This window comes from Panonychus citri, unplaced genomic scaffold, assembly GCF_014898815.1.
Source record: "Panonychus citri isolate SS breed McGregor unplaced genomic scaffold, ASM1489881v1 Contig00050, whole genome shotgun sequence".
In the NCBI taxonomy this organism is placed as follows: domain Eukaryota; kingdom Metazoa; phylum Arthropoda; class Arachnida; order Trombidiformes; family Tetranychidae; genus Panonychus; species Panonychus citri.
In genome coordinates, this window is record NW_026515455.1 from 773,486 (window position 1) to 788,711 (window position 15,226).

At 31.8% G+C, this 15,226-nt stretch overlaps 1 protein-coding gene and 1 long non-coding RNA gene across 4 annotated transcripts in view; one reads left to right on the forward strand and one right to left on the reverse strand.

Annotated features, from left to right (window-relative positions):
* LOC128385677 (irregular chiasm C-roughest protein-like) overlaps positions 1–15,226 on the reverse strand; it is a 34,811-nt gene that overhangs the window by 3,029 nt on the left and 16,556 nt on the right. The window contains exons 1-5 of one of the 3 annotated variants that reach the window (XM_053344564.1): positions 8,906–10,552; positions 5,358–5,634; positions 4,604–4,863; positions 3,251–3,672; positions 367–1,093 (exon numbers count right to left, since the gene is read on the reverse strand). In XM_053344564.1, the coding sequence (XP_053200539.1) occupies positions 367–1,093; positions 3,251–3,672; positions 4,604–4,856 (1,402 nt within the window). In that variant the 5' untranslated portion in view covers positions 4,857–4,863; positions 5,358–5,634; positions 8,906–10,552. Of the gene's footprint in view, positions 1–366; positions 1,094–3,250; positions 3,673–4,603; positions 4,864–5,357; positions 5,635–6,003; positions 6,703–8,905; positions 10,553–15,226 lie in introns of those variants that run through there. The other 2 variants (XM_053344565.1, XM_053344563.1) reach the window with 2 other exon arrangements.
* Positions 6,760–8,972, forward strand: LOC128385679 (uncharacterized). The gene is made up of 3 exons (XR_008324820.1): positions 6,760–6,838; positions 6,898–8,525; positions 8,833–8,972. It is a non-coding gene; the product is annotated as an uncharacterized LOC128385679 (long non-coding RNA).

Sequence of the window (15,226 nt, forward strand, 5' to 3'; positions counted from 1 at the left end):
ACTAAGAGTAATATACGAAAGACCGACAAGAAAAAAAATGATGACTTTTTAAGAAAAGAACCGGAAAGTTGTATCAACATAAACATCATAATTGAGAGTTGTTGTTGGCCTTTTTGCCTCAACTCGACTCGAGTTGATGGTTTTTGGGTGAGTTGATTAAAAATAGAAGAAAAAATTATTTTAGCAAAGCAGTTATACAATAATATCATTATGATGATGATGATGATTGCAAGAAAATAGGAGTAAGAAAAAGCTTATATATTCATCATCATCATTATCATCATATTTTGATGGTTTGCAACAGTAAAAGTTACTGATGATGATTTAGACTTGATACATAAAACTTTTGATGGAAACTTCTCTTACCTTTAATAAAAACGTGGGTTGAAAATGAAACTTCGGGAAATCCTTGAACCGATGCTCGGCAAACATAGCGACCTGATTTATCCTCACTCATGGAAGGTATTACAAGCTCTTTATTGGTACTAAGAACTTTAGTTGATCCATTGTAAAGCCAAGCTATTTCGGGTTTAGGATTACCGGAGGGATCACATTTTAGCCTAACGATTTCACCAGCGTTTACTCCTAAAACCTCTTCACTTTTCGATGTTAAGAAAACGGGACCGTAATGAATATCTAGTGTATAAGTTTCTTTAGAAGTGCCCACTGAGTTGGTCACTTCACATGTAACCGGAGAGCCGTTCATTTCTCGGGTTACCCGAGGTATAACCAGATTAGTTGTATAATCGCCCATTACAAGTTCACCATTACGGTACCATTTATATGCTACCTCAGTAGGATTAGCAAATGCTTTACATGATAACTTAATATCTTCACCCTCCATGTAAGATGATTTATCTGATGTTAAATGAATTTCCGGTTTATATTTAACCTCAACCCGGATATGAGCTTTTTGTGGCTGCTGTAAGGCCGGATTCTCTGCTCGACAGGTAAATGTTTTACCATGATGTTCCCGACCAGGAATAAATGTCCACTTTAAGGCTGAATTGGCACGTTTACCATCACTTAAGAGTTGAATTTTTTGATCAATTCCAACTCTCACTGGATTACCTTCACCATCAAGCCATGTGAGCTAAAAGAGAGATTATCAAAAATAAGTTAAAGAAAACAATCAGTAAGAATATAAGTTATTCTTAATAGGAATGGATAAAAAAATGACCAATCATAAGAATAGATATTTTCTGTAAGGCTAAAAATAGATGTGAATGAAAAGTATATCACCAAGTTGAATGTGTATTTGATTAGATTAATGAAGAGGTTAATTCAATTGTATCAATGTTAACAGAATGATAGTAGCGTGAAAAAGGAATATGCAAAATTACATAGGAATAACTATCTCAGAGACATGACTTAATATATTTGCAATAATTAATCATTCGATGAAGGTAAAGAGAGAGAGAGAGAGAAACCTTTTTTCTTCATTTTCTCATCCTACTCTTCCTTTTGCATCACATATACACCATGTATCCACAATATTTGAGCAATATAAATGATACAGAGAGATAGTCAAGGGATGAGAATACAGGAAAAGGAAAAGAAGATGTGAGAAGCAAAAAAGGTCTCATCATCGGGAATGTTTATCAGAATCTTTTTTTACTATTAATACAATCAACTAACAGTAATGTTCATCATATCCTATTAGCCTATAAGGTAAACGTGAAACAATGAAGGAAGATGTGGGTGGAAAGAGGAAGAAGGAGATGAAGAAGATGGAGATGATGATGATGGTGTAAAGAGAGGGAAAATGTTTCAGCTTGAAAAGTGGATGAAAAATACCAATCATGTGAAGCTAATTAAATGGGTTTGCTCAAATAAACTTGATCACTTTTACTTGGATAAAAGTTGTTGTTGTTACTAAGAAACCAAGATAAACAGTATCACTAGGGGAGAGAGAGGGATTAGCAAGATTAAATTGTAGAGGAAAAAATGATAATAAATATAGGGATTAATTGAAATGATCAATTGATGAATATCATTAATAGTGAATTCATTCCTGAAATTGTAGCAGCCATGCAAGTGTATGAATTTCTTTCTGAAAAGTAAAATGAAATTAATATTAAAAAGAAGATTCGATTCTGTATAACAATTATCACTAATTATTCTTTTCAGTTAATAAAATAAAAAGCTCATTATTTACAATCATCAAGCTACTTGATAGCTTATCATATTCAGTGGCGAATGCATGTAAATGTAGCAACATAATAACATGTAATTGTTATTGGTCATTTCAAGCATTTGATAAGACTGATCACTAATGATGAGCCTCTAACCTTCCGAGGAAGAAGCAAAAGTGAGGAGAGAGAGAGAGGGACTCGGACAAGCAAAACTTGATGATTGTTTTTTTTGCCTACTTGCTTGTGGCCTTGTGATGATAATGATGAAAATTACCAATTGAAAACCAATGGTTAAAGATGGATGAGAATCCAATGCAAGTGAGAGAGGTAATAATGGACTGGAATTGATTCAATGATATAATTATATCTACACAACTACTACACATTTAAATAGTTTTTGGAAATTTGGATTCTCTTCCATCTTTGATTGGCCTATCTCCCTCTCTCTCTATCTCTCTCTCTCCTTTAATGTACCATTAAACCAGTCGGACAAGAATTGATCATCAAGAAAATGATGATGGAGAGAGAGAGAGGAGGTAATAAGAGAGATAGAAGGAGAAAGACAAGAAAGACAGAGAAATGAAGCAATTACTGATAGATACAAGTATAATCTTTGCTTCCTTTGACTCTTATAATTCAGTTTGATTTCAATTCCTTACGATAGCCTGAATACCCTGAGGGTATATATGATCAAAAAGTTCTCAAACAATCATCGACTTTGTAAGAAGGGAGAGATGAATAAAAAGAAAGAGCAAGTGAAAGGTAGAGGAAGAAAATGATAAGAGAGGGTAAGGAGGAAAACAGGAGAAGGACAGAAAACCAATGACTTGTAATGATGATGATCTTTTCTGATGGTGGGCAAAGAATGTGGTTCTGTCTCTTTTCCACCGACTGTGCAAAAGAAAACAATGGATTGGGTAAAAGGTGTGGTGGTTATGGTGATGGTGGTAAAAGTAGCAATGTTTAAGATTAGCATAAATAACGAGTGGGATGGTGATAATGATGCTTGTTGTGAGAATGTGATACAGTAAATGATACGCTTATGATTGATTTCTTTTTGTTTTTTTTTTCTTTCATAAGAAACAAACAAAAAAGAATATATAGAAAATTCTTACCTCGGCAGCAGGTTTACCACCATGGGACTCACAGGTTAACTCAACAGTAGTACCCGCAGTTGTCCAAAGGGGATCACTTTGGACTATTTTGGGAGGTTCGGGAGGAACAAAAACCGTTAGAGCAGCATTTCGAGAACGAATTCCGTCAACTCCTTCGGCTGCTCCTACTTGGCACTGATATACAGCGTCGTCCTCCAAGGAGACGCTTTGAATTTGTAATGAAAAATCTCCTTCTTCATCGCTACCAATCATTTGGTAACGAGAAAAACCTTCTAACTTTCTATCAGGACCCAGGCCGAAACCATCACGGGTCCATTGTAGTGGACCTACTTTGTGCAATACTCTACATGGAAGTATAACTGTTTTTCCGATTATTGCAGATTTATCAACAGGTTCGATATCGAACTTCTGAACAGCATTCCCTATAAAAATAGAAGAAAGAAAAAAAGAAACACGAAGATTAAGAGTTTGACGAAAATGAGGGATAATAATGAATAGATTATGATAATTCTGTGAATGACATAACAGAATCGAATTAGAATCAGTTACAGAATGAATATGGAGGAAGAGGAGGAACATGAAGAAAAATAAAAGTTGGATAGAGAAAGAGAGAGAGAGAGAGAGAGAGGTGAAAATCATTAATAGAAAATTGGTGATGACAGATCTTGACAGTTCTCTCGGCAGGTTAGAGACATAACGTTATTCCCTAAGACATATTACATTTACAAGGGAAAATTGAGCAAGAAAAGATATCGAGAAGGGATAAAGAATAAAACTGTTAGAAATAAATATATCCATGTAATAAGGGAAAAGGAAGAAGGTGGAAAATATTTCCAATGGTAGAGCGAAAAAGAGAGGAGAGAGAGAGAGAGTGATTCGTTAAGATAAATTCTGACAAGGTTGTCTATGAATTTGACTCACTCCTCTTTCATGAGGAAGTTCAACACATCCACAGACATTCAATATCGGTGAAATATTGGTTTTAGCAAATGGCCAGAGAGAAACTAGAGAGAGATAAGTTAGAGAATGGATTTATCATTATCAAGATTGTTGTTGACATGATTGAGTATCTCACTGAATCTCTCTCATCTATTTTTCACTGAAAAAATAGATGCATGTGTTGATGATTACGGTGATTCCATTGAGCAATCACCTCAAATCATGTAGATGTAAACACACACATATAAGTTGCAAGTGTAACAAGAGATGAGGGAGAAAAACTGTAAATGATTGTGTTAAATTAATTTGCTTGTCATGGGAATCGGAGAGAGAATGGGAGAGTATATAAGTTCCAGGGGGATAAATATGAGTTTAACATTGGCGAAGAGGAAAAGAACAAATTTTCTCTTTTACCTCTTGTTCGACTTAAACTTGAGATTCCATCTTGTTGATTAAATGGTTGATCATTGATACTACTGCTAGTTAAAGAGAATCCACCATTATTATTGCGAACTCGTTTTCTATCCGATAATCTATCGGATGTTGATGTTTCTCCAATGTTTCCAACATTGGTCAGTGATATTGAGGTAACAGGTTCATATGATGATGATAAGATTAAAGCTCCGAGTAATAAAATAATTAAATTAAAATTGTACAAAAACTTCATGGTAGCTCTGAAAAAAAGAAAGAATAAGATAAAAGAAGGTGAGAATTATTGAAATGGAAGAGAAGAAAAAGAATATCAAGTGAATAAAGAAGAGAGAATTTGAGAGAGAGAGAGAGAAACAGGTAAATATTGTGTAACAATAACATATTTTCCATCTTCTATTTATCATCATGATTAACACATAGAAAAATGGACACAACAAAAAGATGATGATGGACAATGGTCATTGTTATCAGGTGTATATAAGATTATCATTATAATGCTGATGGAAATGATTAGCACACAAAAAGGAGAGATGATCAAGAGAAATTAAATTGTCTGCATGATACAACATGTAAGTGATTATAATAATGTTATTATGGATTATCTAATGTTAACCTTCAACAGTTATTAGAGAATAAAAATTAAGATGATATATTAAGGTGAAAAAAATGTATATTTAGAATAGAATAGAAAATGAAATGAATTGAGAGAAAAGAAGATAATCAAAAATATACTTACATCTTAATTTATCCAATTTAAGTGCAATCAAGTAAACAATTACCGGTTTATCCATAATCTTGTTCAACGTTTGTTTTAACCAAATAATAATTCAAGGATCGGATTAACCTTTATCTCCATGTTGTTTACAAATCCAATTGGTGATAAATATAAATGAATTGACCCGCAGAGAGAAAGATGGAAATTTAAAGAAAATGATGAGCAACTTGAATGATGGATAAAAAGATGATGGAATCGCCAATCAAACCCAGTAAATCTTCAACAATTAACATATAACCTGAGAGAGAATAAAAAACAATAGAAAACAAGTTAATAATCATTGGAAATTATGGATTAGCAGAAGAGAGAGAAACAACAAGTTGGATTAAAAGACAAACACATAAGACACAGTGTGAGGAACATTGGATAACCATCTCAACAGTTTTTCTAAAACAAATTGCGAGATGAAAAGATTAACGTTTTTTGTAAGAAGTTGAAATGATGAAAAGTTAAAGAGGAAAAAACAAAATGAAGGATAAAGATAAAAGGTCAAGTGAGAAAAGATCGGTAACCGAAATGGATTAAAAAGCGAAAGAGAAAAAAGAAAGAGAGTAAAAGAGAATAGAATAAACTAGAAATTCTTTTCTATCATAACCGATCTTCTTACCTAAAGTGTTCACCTTCTCATCATTTTAACTTAATTATAATCAAGAGACGTTTTTATGATTAAGATTGTTAATAATCATCGAGTTAAACATTCGGTCAGTGATTCGTTTTTGAAAATGACCCATCCAAGTGAACGGGTCACCATAACAACTAAACCAAATTCCCTCTAATTTAATAAAAGTGTTTATCCCTTTGTGTTTCCATGGTAAAGGGTTAATATGATTACCACCATTTGGATTAACAATTTATTGGTGATTTTGGATTAGATTATTTAAACTTCAATGGATTTGATTGATTCTTTTTGGCAAGTGTTTTCCTCTCTCATGTTCATCTTCCAATGTGATTCAATTTTCGACTAAACTTCTTTTCCGCCATCATCTTTTCTTTCATCTCTGTGGATATTTATCTCTCCCTTTCTCTTTAGATGATCAATAATCAACATGTAAATTGGGTTATCTTTTTCTCCTCTGGTTAATTAACATTTAGGTTTGATAGTAATAGCTTCAGGCTATTCACACAAACTCACAAAGATAAAGAGAGAGTGAGAGATAACCATCATCATGGTAAAACCTTTTTACACCAACAATCAATTGGTGAAGAAATGAGTTAATGCTTTTAGATAAATGAAGATAATGATGGAAAGAGTTTTTCGCTTTAAGAATAATTAGTTAATCAGATTTTATTTTCTTTTCTCATCATCTCTATTCTTCATCAATATAATTCTACCATGATATATACAGAGAGAGAAATAGAAACTCTCTCTCTCTCTCTCTCTCTCTCTCTCTCTCTCTGAGAAATATTCATGATGACAAATTGAAGATGATGATTAGCTGCGGGTAAGTACACATATTTTAAGTTCTGATTAAAAGTCTATTCAATTGCTCTTCTTTTTTAGATATTAGATGATAATCATTTTCCATCACCATGAACCTGATTATTTCTTGGAAATAAATCAATTTGAGAGATGATGATGATGGCGAGAAGGAAAAAAATCAAAATGGCAAAACTAGAACGATACTAATGATGATGATGATCCAGTTTGACACGCCTTCGATAATCATCATTGAATCAACATGGATGAGGGTTTGATTGAAGATGATGAAGTAATCAGGATAAAGAGAGAGAGAGAGAGAGAGAGGGAGGGAGGGAGAGAGAGAAACCTGTGAATACATTGATGAGGATGATCAATACACAGGATGAGAGAGTAAAGAAGGAAAAATATCTTTGATTGGTTACCAGTAATCAGAATTATTTTCATCATCGTTGATCTTGAGTTCTTGGTGAATCTTTCATCGTCATTAACATTATCAGTTATAAGTTAATCCAACCGGATATCCCGAGGATAATCAAGATTAAATCATATGTAATGAAAGGTAGAGAGAAAGATCAACTCAAAGGAAACTTAAATCAGATAAAGATCATCAGGTTAACCAAATGATTAAACCTGATACTTGGTCTCACAATATTCATGATATAATTTAGAAGAAAATTTTTAGGTTTGGGTTTTCTCTTTCTCTCTCTCCCTCTCTCAATTATCCCAGTCCAAGAAGATGAAGATGCTCAAGATGACGACCAAGTGATAAGGTTGATGGTCAAATGGAAAATGAGACCAATTAAGATCATTAATTTAACTTAATTTCCATTCGACAATCAATGCTTTTCGCTAATCACCATATTCTCAGAACATAATTAGCGTCTTCATGTTTCCTTGTTCTCTTTCTCTCTCATCTGTTGATCAAAGATTATTTCCCATGATATAAATACAACATCATCATGATAATCATTCCATCAATGAGGTTGAAACGATAATCCAAAATCAAATCGTAATCATTAACATTTGATATTCGTTTTGATTACAAATCTTCATTTCCAATTCTTCAATCATTCAATATCCTCATTAACTTGTAATCAATTGGTGATGGTAAACAGATCAAACAAAACACATGAATCTAAATGGTAAAGATGAAGGATAATCAACGATAATCATCATCTTCATCATCATCAACTGGACCAACAACAAGAATTAAATTGTTAACCCATAATAAGAAAAGCCGTTAATCAGACTAATCAATGGAAATGGTGAAATAACGGTAATATGAAAATGAAGAGAAGGAAATTATTATCAAAGTAAATAAAAGATAATCATTAGTCGGTTGGAAGAAGATGACAGAATATCATCTTGTTCCATATTCTTTTCCAGGATGGATGAAGATCCATAAAAAAGTTCTCATAATGGAATAAGAAAGGGATGATTAAAGGAACATGAGGTGTTGATGATAGCGAAAAATATTCCAAGCGAATCTTCTTATGAGCCATTTCATTTTCCACTTTTTTATCCACAACAAAGATGACACAATGAGAGAGAAGGAAAGTGAGTCTTGGTGGAGAAACGAGATAAGCAACAAGGATCCACCGGTGATGAGGATGAAATGATGAACTTGGTCCAAGTAATTGTTTGCCTCATAAAGAACACGAGATAATCAAGATGGAGAAAAAAACGGAAAACTATCAACAGAATTAACGGTAAATCACCAAGGCGAGAGAAAAGTGCTAAAGATAATTACGATTAACAAGACAAATATCAACACCATTAGAATTAATTTAATTTTCTGATGACTGTTGATATACATCATCATCTTAATTATCATTATCTTCATCACTTTATTAGAATTTCTCTCTTTTCATCAATTCAAGATTCTGTTTGATCACTGAGACAGATTAAAGAGAATATTAAGATAAATTAAATTCTTTTCATTTGTGAAATAATTAACATGTAGAATTTAAAGAGAAACAATTAACAATTACAATTCTCTTTCGTTTTTTACCTTAGATTCTGATGGAAGGAGAAAATCTCATGAGAATAATTAAATTTGCAGCGTAAATTAAATCTCTAATCAACATACCTAATACATGGATAATAGATAAATTGTTGAAGATCAAATTGTTAACATAAATTAACTACCATTGAAAATTGTACTTAAATCTGTAAATCCTTTACAAACTAATCAACCGGATTAATTGTTGTGTGTGTAAGTTTGTTTATCGTTGGCTCTTGATTGACAATTAAAGCCAGAGAGATGATCATTTGATCAACTTCATTCTGGGAATTGTTAGAAGCTGTAAGTTAAATCACTTTACTCATTTCTTCATCAAACTAATTAGTTGATAATAGCTCCATTTAAAAGCATTAACAACACAATGATGATGATGATGAGGATGAGGATGAGAGAGAGATGATAATGATAATGATAATAGTTGAACAATAAAAAAGGTAAACTGATGATGGAATGAGCATTAAAACAGTTAAATGGTGAAAGAAGGTAACAATTAAAATGAACAATCAATTGAATTATTTTAGGTGAGAGTTCAATTACGATTCATATCCATCCTCACGATAATCATGATTATCATTGAGCTTTTCATGTTCGCGCTTCCAAATCTCGATTATTTTCCTGAGTAACTTGAAGTTTGTCGATTTTGTTGTAAAATGTATCGGGTCAGAAATCCATGTTATCCATTGGAGAAAGTGTGATTAACTCAGAGATGGAGAGTGTAAAAAAAGAAGGAGGAAGAGAGAGAATGATGAAGATGAACATCATCAACAGGATTACCGATTACATGAGGAATTATCATCCAAGTAAATTGTGAAGGTTTTGTTCACTCTCTCTTGTAAAATAGAAGCAAGAAAAAGATGAGGAGGATGAAGAGGAAGATGAGCCTCTCGAGAATCAATACCATCAATCAAATATCCAGATTTCAAGTTGGGATTTCAAGGGCTAGTAAACCAAATTTACGCAGCATCACTTTCACTTTTTCGTTATTTTCTCTCTTTTTTCAGTTATATTCTATTCTCTTTTAGGATTTTTCTTCCTCCACATTTTTCCAATGTTAACCTGGAACAGACTGAGAACAAGCAACAGCGAAAAAATCCTGAAGAGAAACATCAGCAAACCAATAAGAGAGAGAGAGAGAGTTTAACAAGATTTGTTGAAATCAGGAATTAGAAGATAACAGTTTTGTTATTGTTTGAATGATCATTTTCCATCGTAGTAAAAACCATCGTCTTGGTAAATATATCATGTTGTTAAAGATGAAACGATGAAACTGATGATAATGATGGTGATGGTGATGGAGAGAGAAGGATTAAAAAAACTGTTCACTTTACGCAGTTAAAGTATCATCTCTCTCACTTTTCTCTCTATCATTGGTTAGGAGAGAGGAAAAAATGTTCGCTAACCAAAAGGAAAAGCGTGAAAACCCATTGACTTAAGATTTATGGTTCTTAGGTCATTTTTCATCATCCATATTACACATATGATGAAAGAGTAAAGGAACATGATGATAATGATGATGAGAGAGAAAAAGGTGTGAGAGAAAAAGAGGAAACAGAATTGATGTTGACACAATTTGAAAGAAAATAATTTCTTTTTTCAACCTTCGATTCTAAATGACAATCATGATAATCTTTGCTTGGATTAACAGTTAGAATTTAATTGAGCTTAATAACAACAATTTAATAATTTTAGCTTTAAATCATAACTTAAATTATTTTTATTTCGTTGTGACACTAAACATAAACAAAGAGAGAGAAGAAAAAAAAAGCGCTCAATTCAAATGGAATCGTTTTCGTTTCGTTTTGTTTTTGTTTTTTTTACTTTTTCTTTTTTCGAGAAAATAATTTCAATTGTGATACAGTTAATTGTTGATTGTGACAGAATAACAATCAATCTAAATTAACATTTTCAAGGTTTGATAAACCTGGAAAATATCAAATATAATTAACTTAATTTTCTTTATCCAATGTATTAAGTGAATACATAATTTGAAACATTGTTGGTCAATTACCATTAATTTTGTCAACTGACCAGTCAACAAAAAGTAACATAAATTAACAGTTAACAATTTAAAATTTGCTTCAGTATTAGAGTAACAATTAATAATTAGTATAATATATTTGGAAAATATTTCAATGACATTTTCAATCTAATGATAATAAATTAATTCAATTCATTTGTGACCAATGTGATTTATAATCAACAGATTAATATTATTATTAGAAAGTATTAATGGTTGACCAATACACTGGACATTGAGAGACAATAATTTAACCAGAATTAACTTGATTCTCTTGCTTTAATTTTTGTTGACAATCTAAATGATAATAAGATTTAATAATAATAGTGAATGAACAGTTTGATATAATTAATCTGTTATCAGAAAGATTTTGTCAGGTAGTATTTTAATTACATTTTATAGATTGTTGTTAGTTAACAATTTAAATTAAAAAATTATCAAGTCAGTTTGTTGTTATCAAGAGTCAAGGTCAGAATCCAGGTAAGAGGAAAAAATAAAATAAATGCTAAGATGAGAAATGAGCCAAATAAATGGTTAGAACTGGAAAAAAGCATTGGCGATGTTACTTTTTTTTGCAAGAAGAAGATGAAGAAGCAGATGATGGAGAGAGAGAGAGAGAGAGAGAGATAATAAAGATGATGAAGACCAGTCTTAGATGAAGAATCTTCATCTTCTCTTCCAGGTCTTGATTCGGTTTTTGAAATAATTTTGTGCAACCCCCAATGATACAGGTAGTCAGGGTTTAGCCTTAGGCTATTTATCCCGGCAGGAATGGTCGTTAACTTTGAAGAAGAAGAAGTAAAAAGATGATGATGATAGTGGAGAGAAAAAGAAAGAGCAGAAGAAGAGAGAGAGAGAGACTGTCAGGCTTCTGAAGTAGCTTTTGATGATGATGATGATGAAGAAGAAGAGGAGGGAAAATGAGAAAAAAATGGCTTCACTATTATTCAGTTTTTTTTTCTTACTTTGAAAGCGAATTAAGAAGAAGAAGAAGAAGAAGATGATGATGATGATGATATGAAATTGATAGAGAGGAAGAAAGAGAAGATAAGATGAAAACGACTGATGGCTTAAGGGGAACATGTAATTCTTGGTTCGGTCCTAGTCTTGAAATCGTGATCTGAAAATGGTCAATAATTAGACCAGGGAGAAGATTCATCATCATCATTTCTCTCTTTCTATCTCCCTTTCTCTCTCAATTTATGATAATTTTCTTTTTCTTTTTCTCATCTTACCAAAGTGATCATACAAGTCAAGGGGAAAAATGATGAAGATAAAAAAGTCAAAGTATCGACATTATTTTTCCTCTTCTTGTTATATAATTTTTACTCTTCTTCTTTCTTATCATCCTCATCTCTCTCCAAAACAATTTACCTGAAAAACAAGTTCAAGTTTATCCCTTTTACCTCTGGAAAGGTAAAAATATCATTTGAACGACACCTTATATGATATTATATCAATTGATTGACTTAACATTTCATCTTCTCTCTCTCTCTCTTTTCTTATCTTCCTTCTCCATCATCTTAAAGTGTCTCCTTTTATTTTATCATTTTCTCTTCTATTCCCTAAGTTGATGCCATTTTCCTTCATCATCTTCTTACTTGATGATATTAAGAGTAAATGCGATTTGTTGAAAAAAAGAGATGATTGAAAATTCGATTGATGTCGAATTGGAAAAGAAAAGATATTTTCTTTCTTTCTCTTTTTGCATGATCATCTCTCTCTCTCTCTCTCTCTTTCGATTACCTTCAGGGAGAATACAATATATCTATCTGACTGTCAATGAGATGATGAAGTTAAAGGACAGAGGATGATGATTAGAAGATGAGAAGGAAGAGAAAAAAGGAAACAATGTAACAATCAGATTTATCGAAACCAGAATCAAACTGATGACATGAAACGAGAGAAAACAGTTACTTGGAATAAACTGATTGATAGATTTCAATGTTACATTAGAATTGGAGAGAGAGAGAGAGAGAGAGAGAGACAAAGAAGATGATGAGGATGATTAAGACTGATTGAGATCAACAGAGGTTAAGCTAATCTCCTATGATTAAGGTAAAAAAAGATAAACATCTTGACAATTTATCAAGACAAGAATGAAGATGATAACTGATGAGAGAGAGAAAAGATAAATCAAGGTCAAGTTGGTAAGATGATGAAGATGATAAGAGATGAGGATAAACTGGACATGGAAGATGGAGAAAGAGAGTGAAGATGAAAAGAAGAAAAAAATAGGAAGATATAAAGAAACTCCTTTAAATGAATTATCTCAACACTCTTGTGATGATTTTGATTGTGAAGATTTAGATTAAGATCAATTTTAAGTTACACATCATCTCTCCCTCTCTTTCTCTCTCATCATCATCAAAATAGGCCTTGGAAAGTTCAGGGGAAGATGATAAGGAAGATAAAGAAAGGTGAAGAAAAAAATTCTGAAGAAACAGGTTACAGGGATTTCGGGTTGAATGAATTTGTTATTGTATTAAAAGTTACAATTAACTAGAATCACATCTTTGTCTTGATCATCATTACAATCTAATCATCATCTTCTTAATTGTCAAAGTTAATTCAAATTCAATTGAATGTCTAATTAGATTAAAAGTGTGACAATTACAATTGGAGCAAAATATCAAAATTAACTAATCATTTGTAGTCGAAACTTTAATGTAACTTTAACGCTTTTTTAAATTGTTTCAACATTTGCTCAAGATTATTGTATTTATATTCAAGAGAAGCAATTAAATTAAATTGTAATCAGAATCATCTAAATCGTAAGTAAATTGTAATGATTAATTTATGAAATTTCCTCTCTAATCATGTAAATAATTATCATGAAGCCAAATGAGTTGATAGGTTAACAATTGATTAACAATTAGAATATACAATTAAGTAAATACAATGTAACCAATCAATTGATTAACTTTAGTCAAGTCAATTAATTGAAATCAACAAGTGAATCAAGATAATCATAATGAAATAGGATCAGTAGGAAATTTATCATGGACAATTTAATTAACAGTGATCAACAATTAATCAGCTACAAGTTCAAATTACATATTATAATTAATATGAGAAAATAAGAAAATGATAATAACAATTATCATCAAATGATTAGTTTATTAATCAACCTACACTTTTGAGAGTTGATAAAATTAAGGTGCGTTTGCTTCAATCGAAAGTAAATTAACTCGGATGATAATCAGTGTAAGGAAGATGAAGATGAAGATGAAGATGGGGATGGAGATTAAGATGAAGATGAAGATGAAGATGAAGATGATTGAACAACAAAGTTTGTACTCAAATTGGTACTAGAAGTGACCAGTGGACCATGAACATTGGCACCGTTCCATTGCCAATCTTTTCTGGTTCAACGCTTTTATCGTTATAATCTTCATCTTGGTCCATGAATCTCATTCTCATCTTTATCTTCATCATCTTTTACTCTCTCATTCTCACTTGAAATTATTTTCTTCAACTAAGTTAATACTTTGTGAAGGGTCAATTTGGGATTGAGATTGTTACTGTTCCTGAATTGGCACCGGCATTTGACCAGTCAGTTATTTACTTCACTTGGGAAAACAATCATGATGATAAAAGATGATCAAGAAGATAAATAGAGAAGATAAAATCTAAAAGGTAACAGTGAATTAAGATTAAATTGTGTACCATCAGGTAAACGATGGATTAAGTTGATTAAAGATTATGATTAACATTATGTTTCACGTATTACATCAAGTGAATTAAATTCAGTTACATTAATATGTATTGTAGACAATCAATCAACTATTAAATGATGATAAGAAGATGAATCATATTCTGATGGATGATGTTGGTCAGTTTTAACTTGACCAATTTGAATTTTGCTCAACTCATTTATTGAAATTTTACTTATGGTGTTACAATATGTTTACATTACCCTGGAGGAGGTGAAACTGGGACAACATTCAATTGGTCATGTTTAAGTTAACAATAATCATCAAGAGGATGAAAACCTTGAGGGGGCTTAGCAGACAGGTACAGAATCATCATCATCATCATCATCATCTTTACCTACTGAAGATGATGAGATTACCTTTACACAGTCAAGTGAACCTACGATTACATTTTAACAAACGATGAGAGTAAACAAGTGATGATGATGGAGAGAAAAAAATCTATTCTGTTGATTATGAACTTTTTTTTTGTTCTTTTCCCTTTAACCAATCAAATTTATCTCAAGCAGAGTTTCATGATGACCATGCAAAGAATCCTGATCATCATATTGATGGAAATTTTCAAATAGAAGAAAAAAAATTCTCCATAAAGTGAATAGTTTGGACATTGAATGAATCTCAGACTAACTGATCAACTGAATTAACTTTAATTGT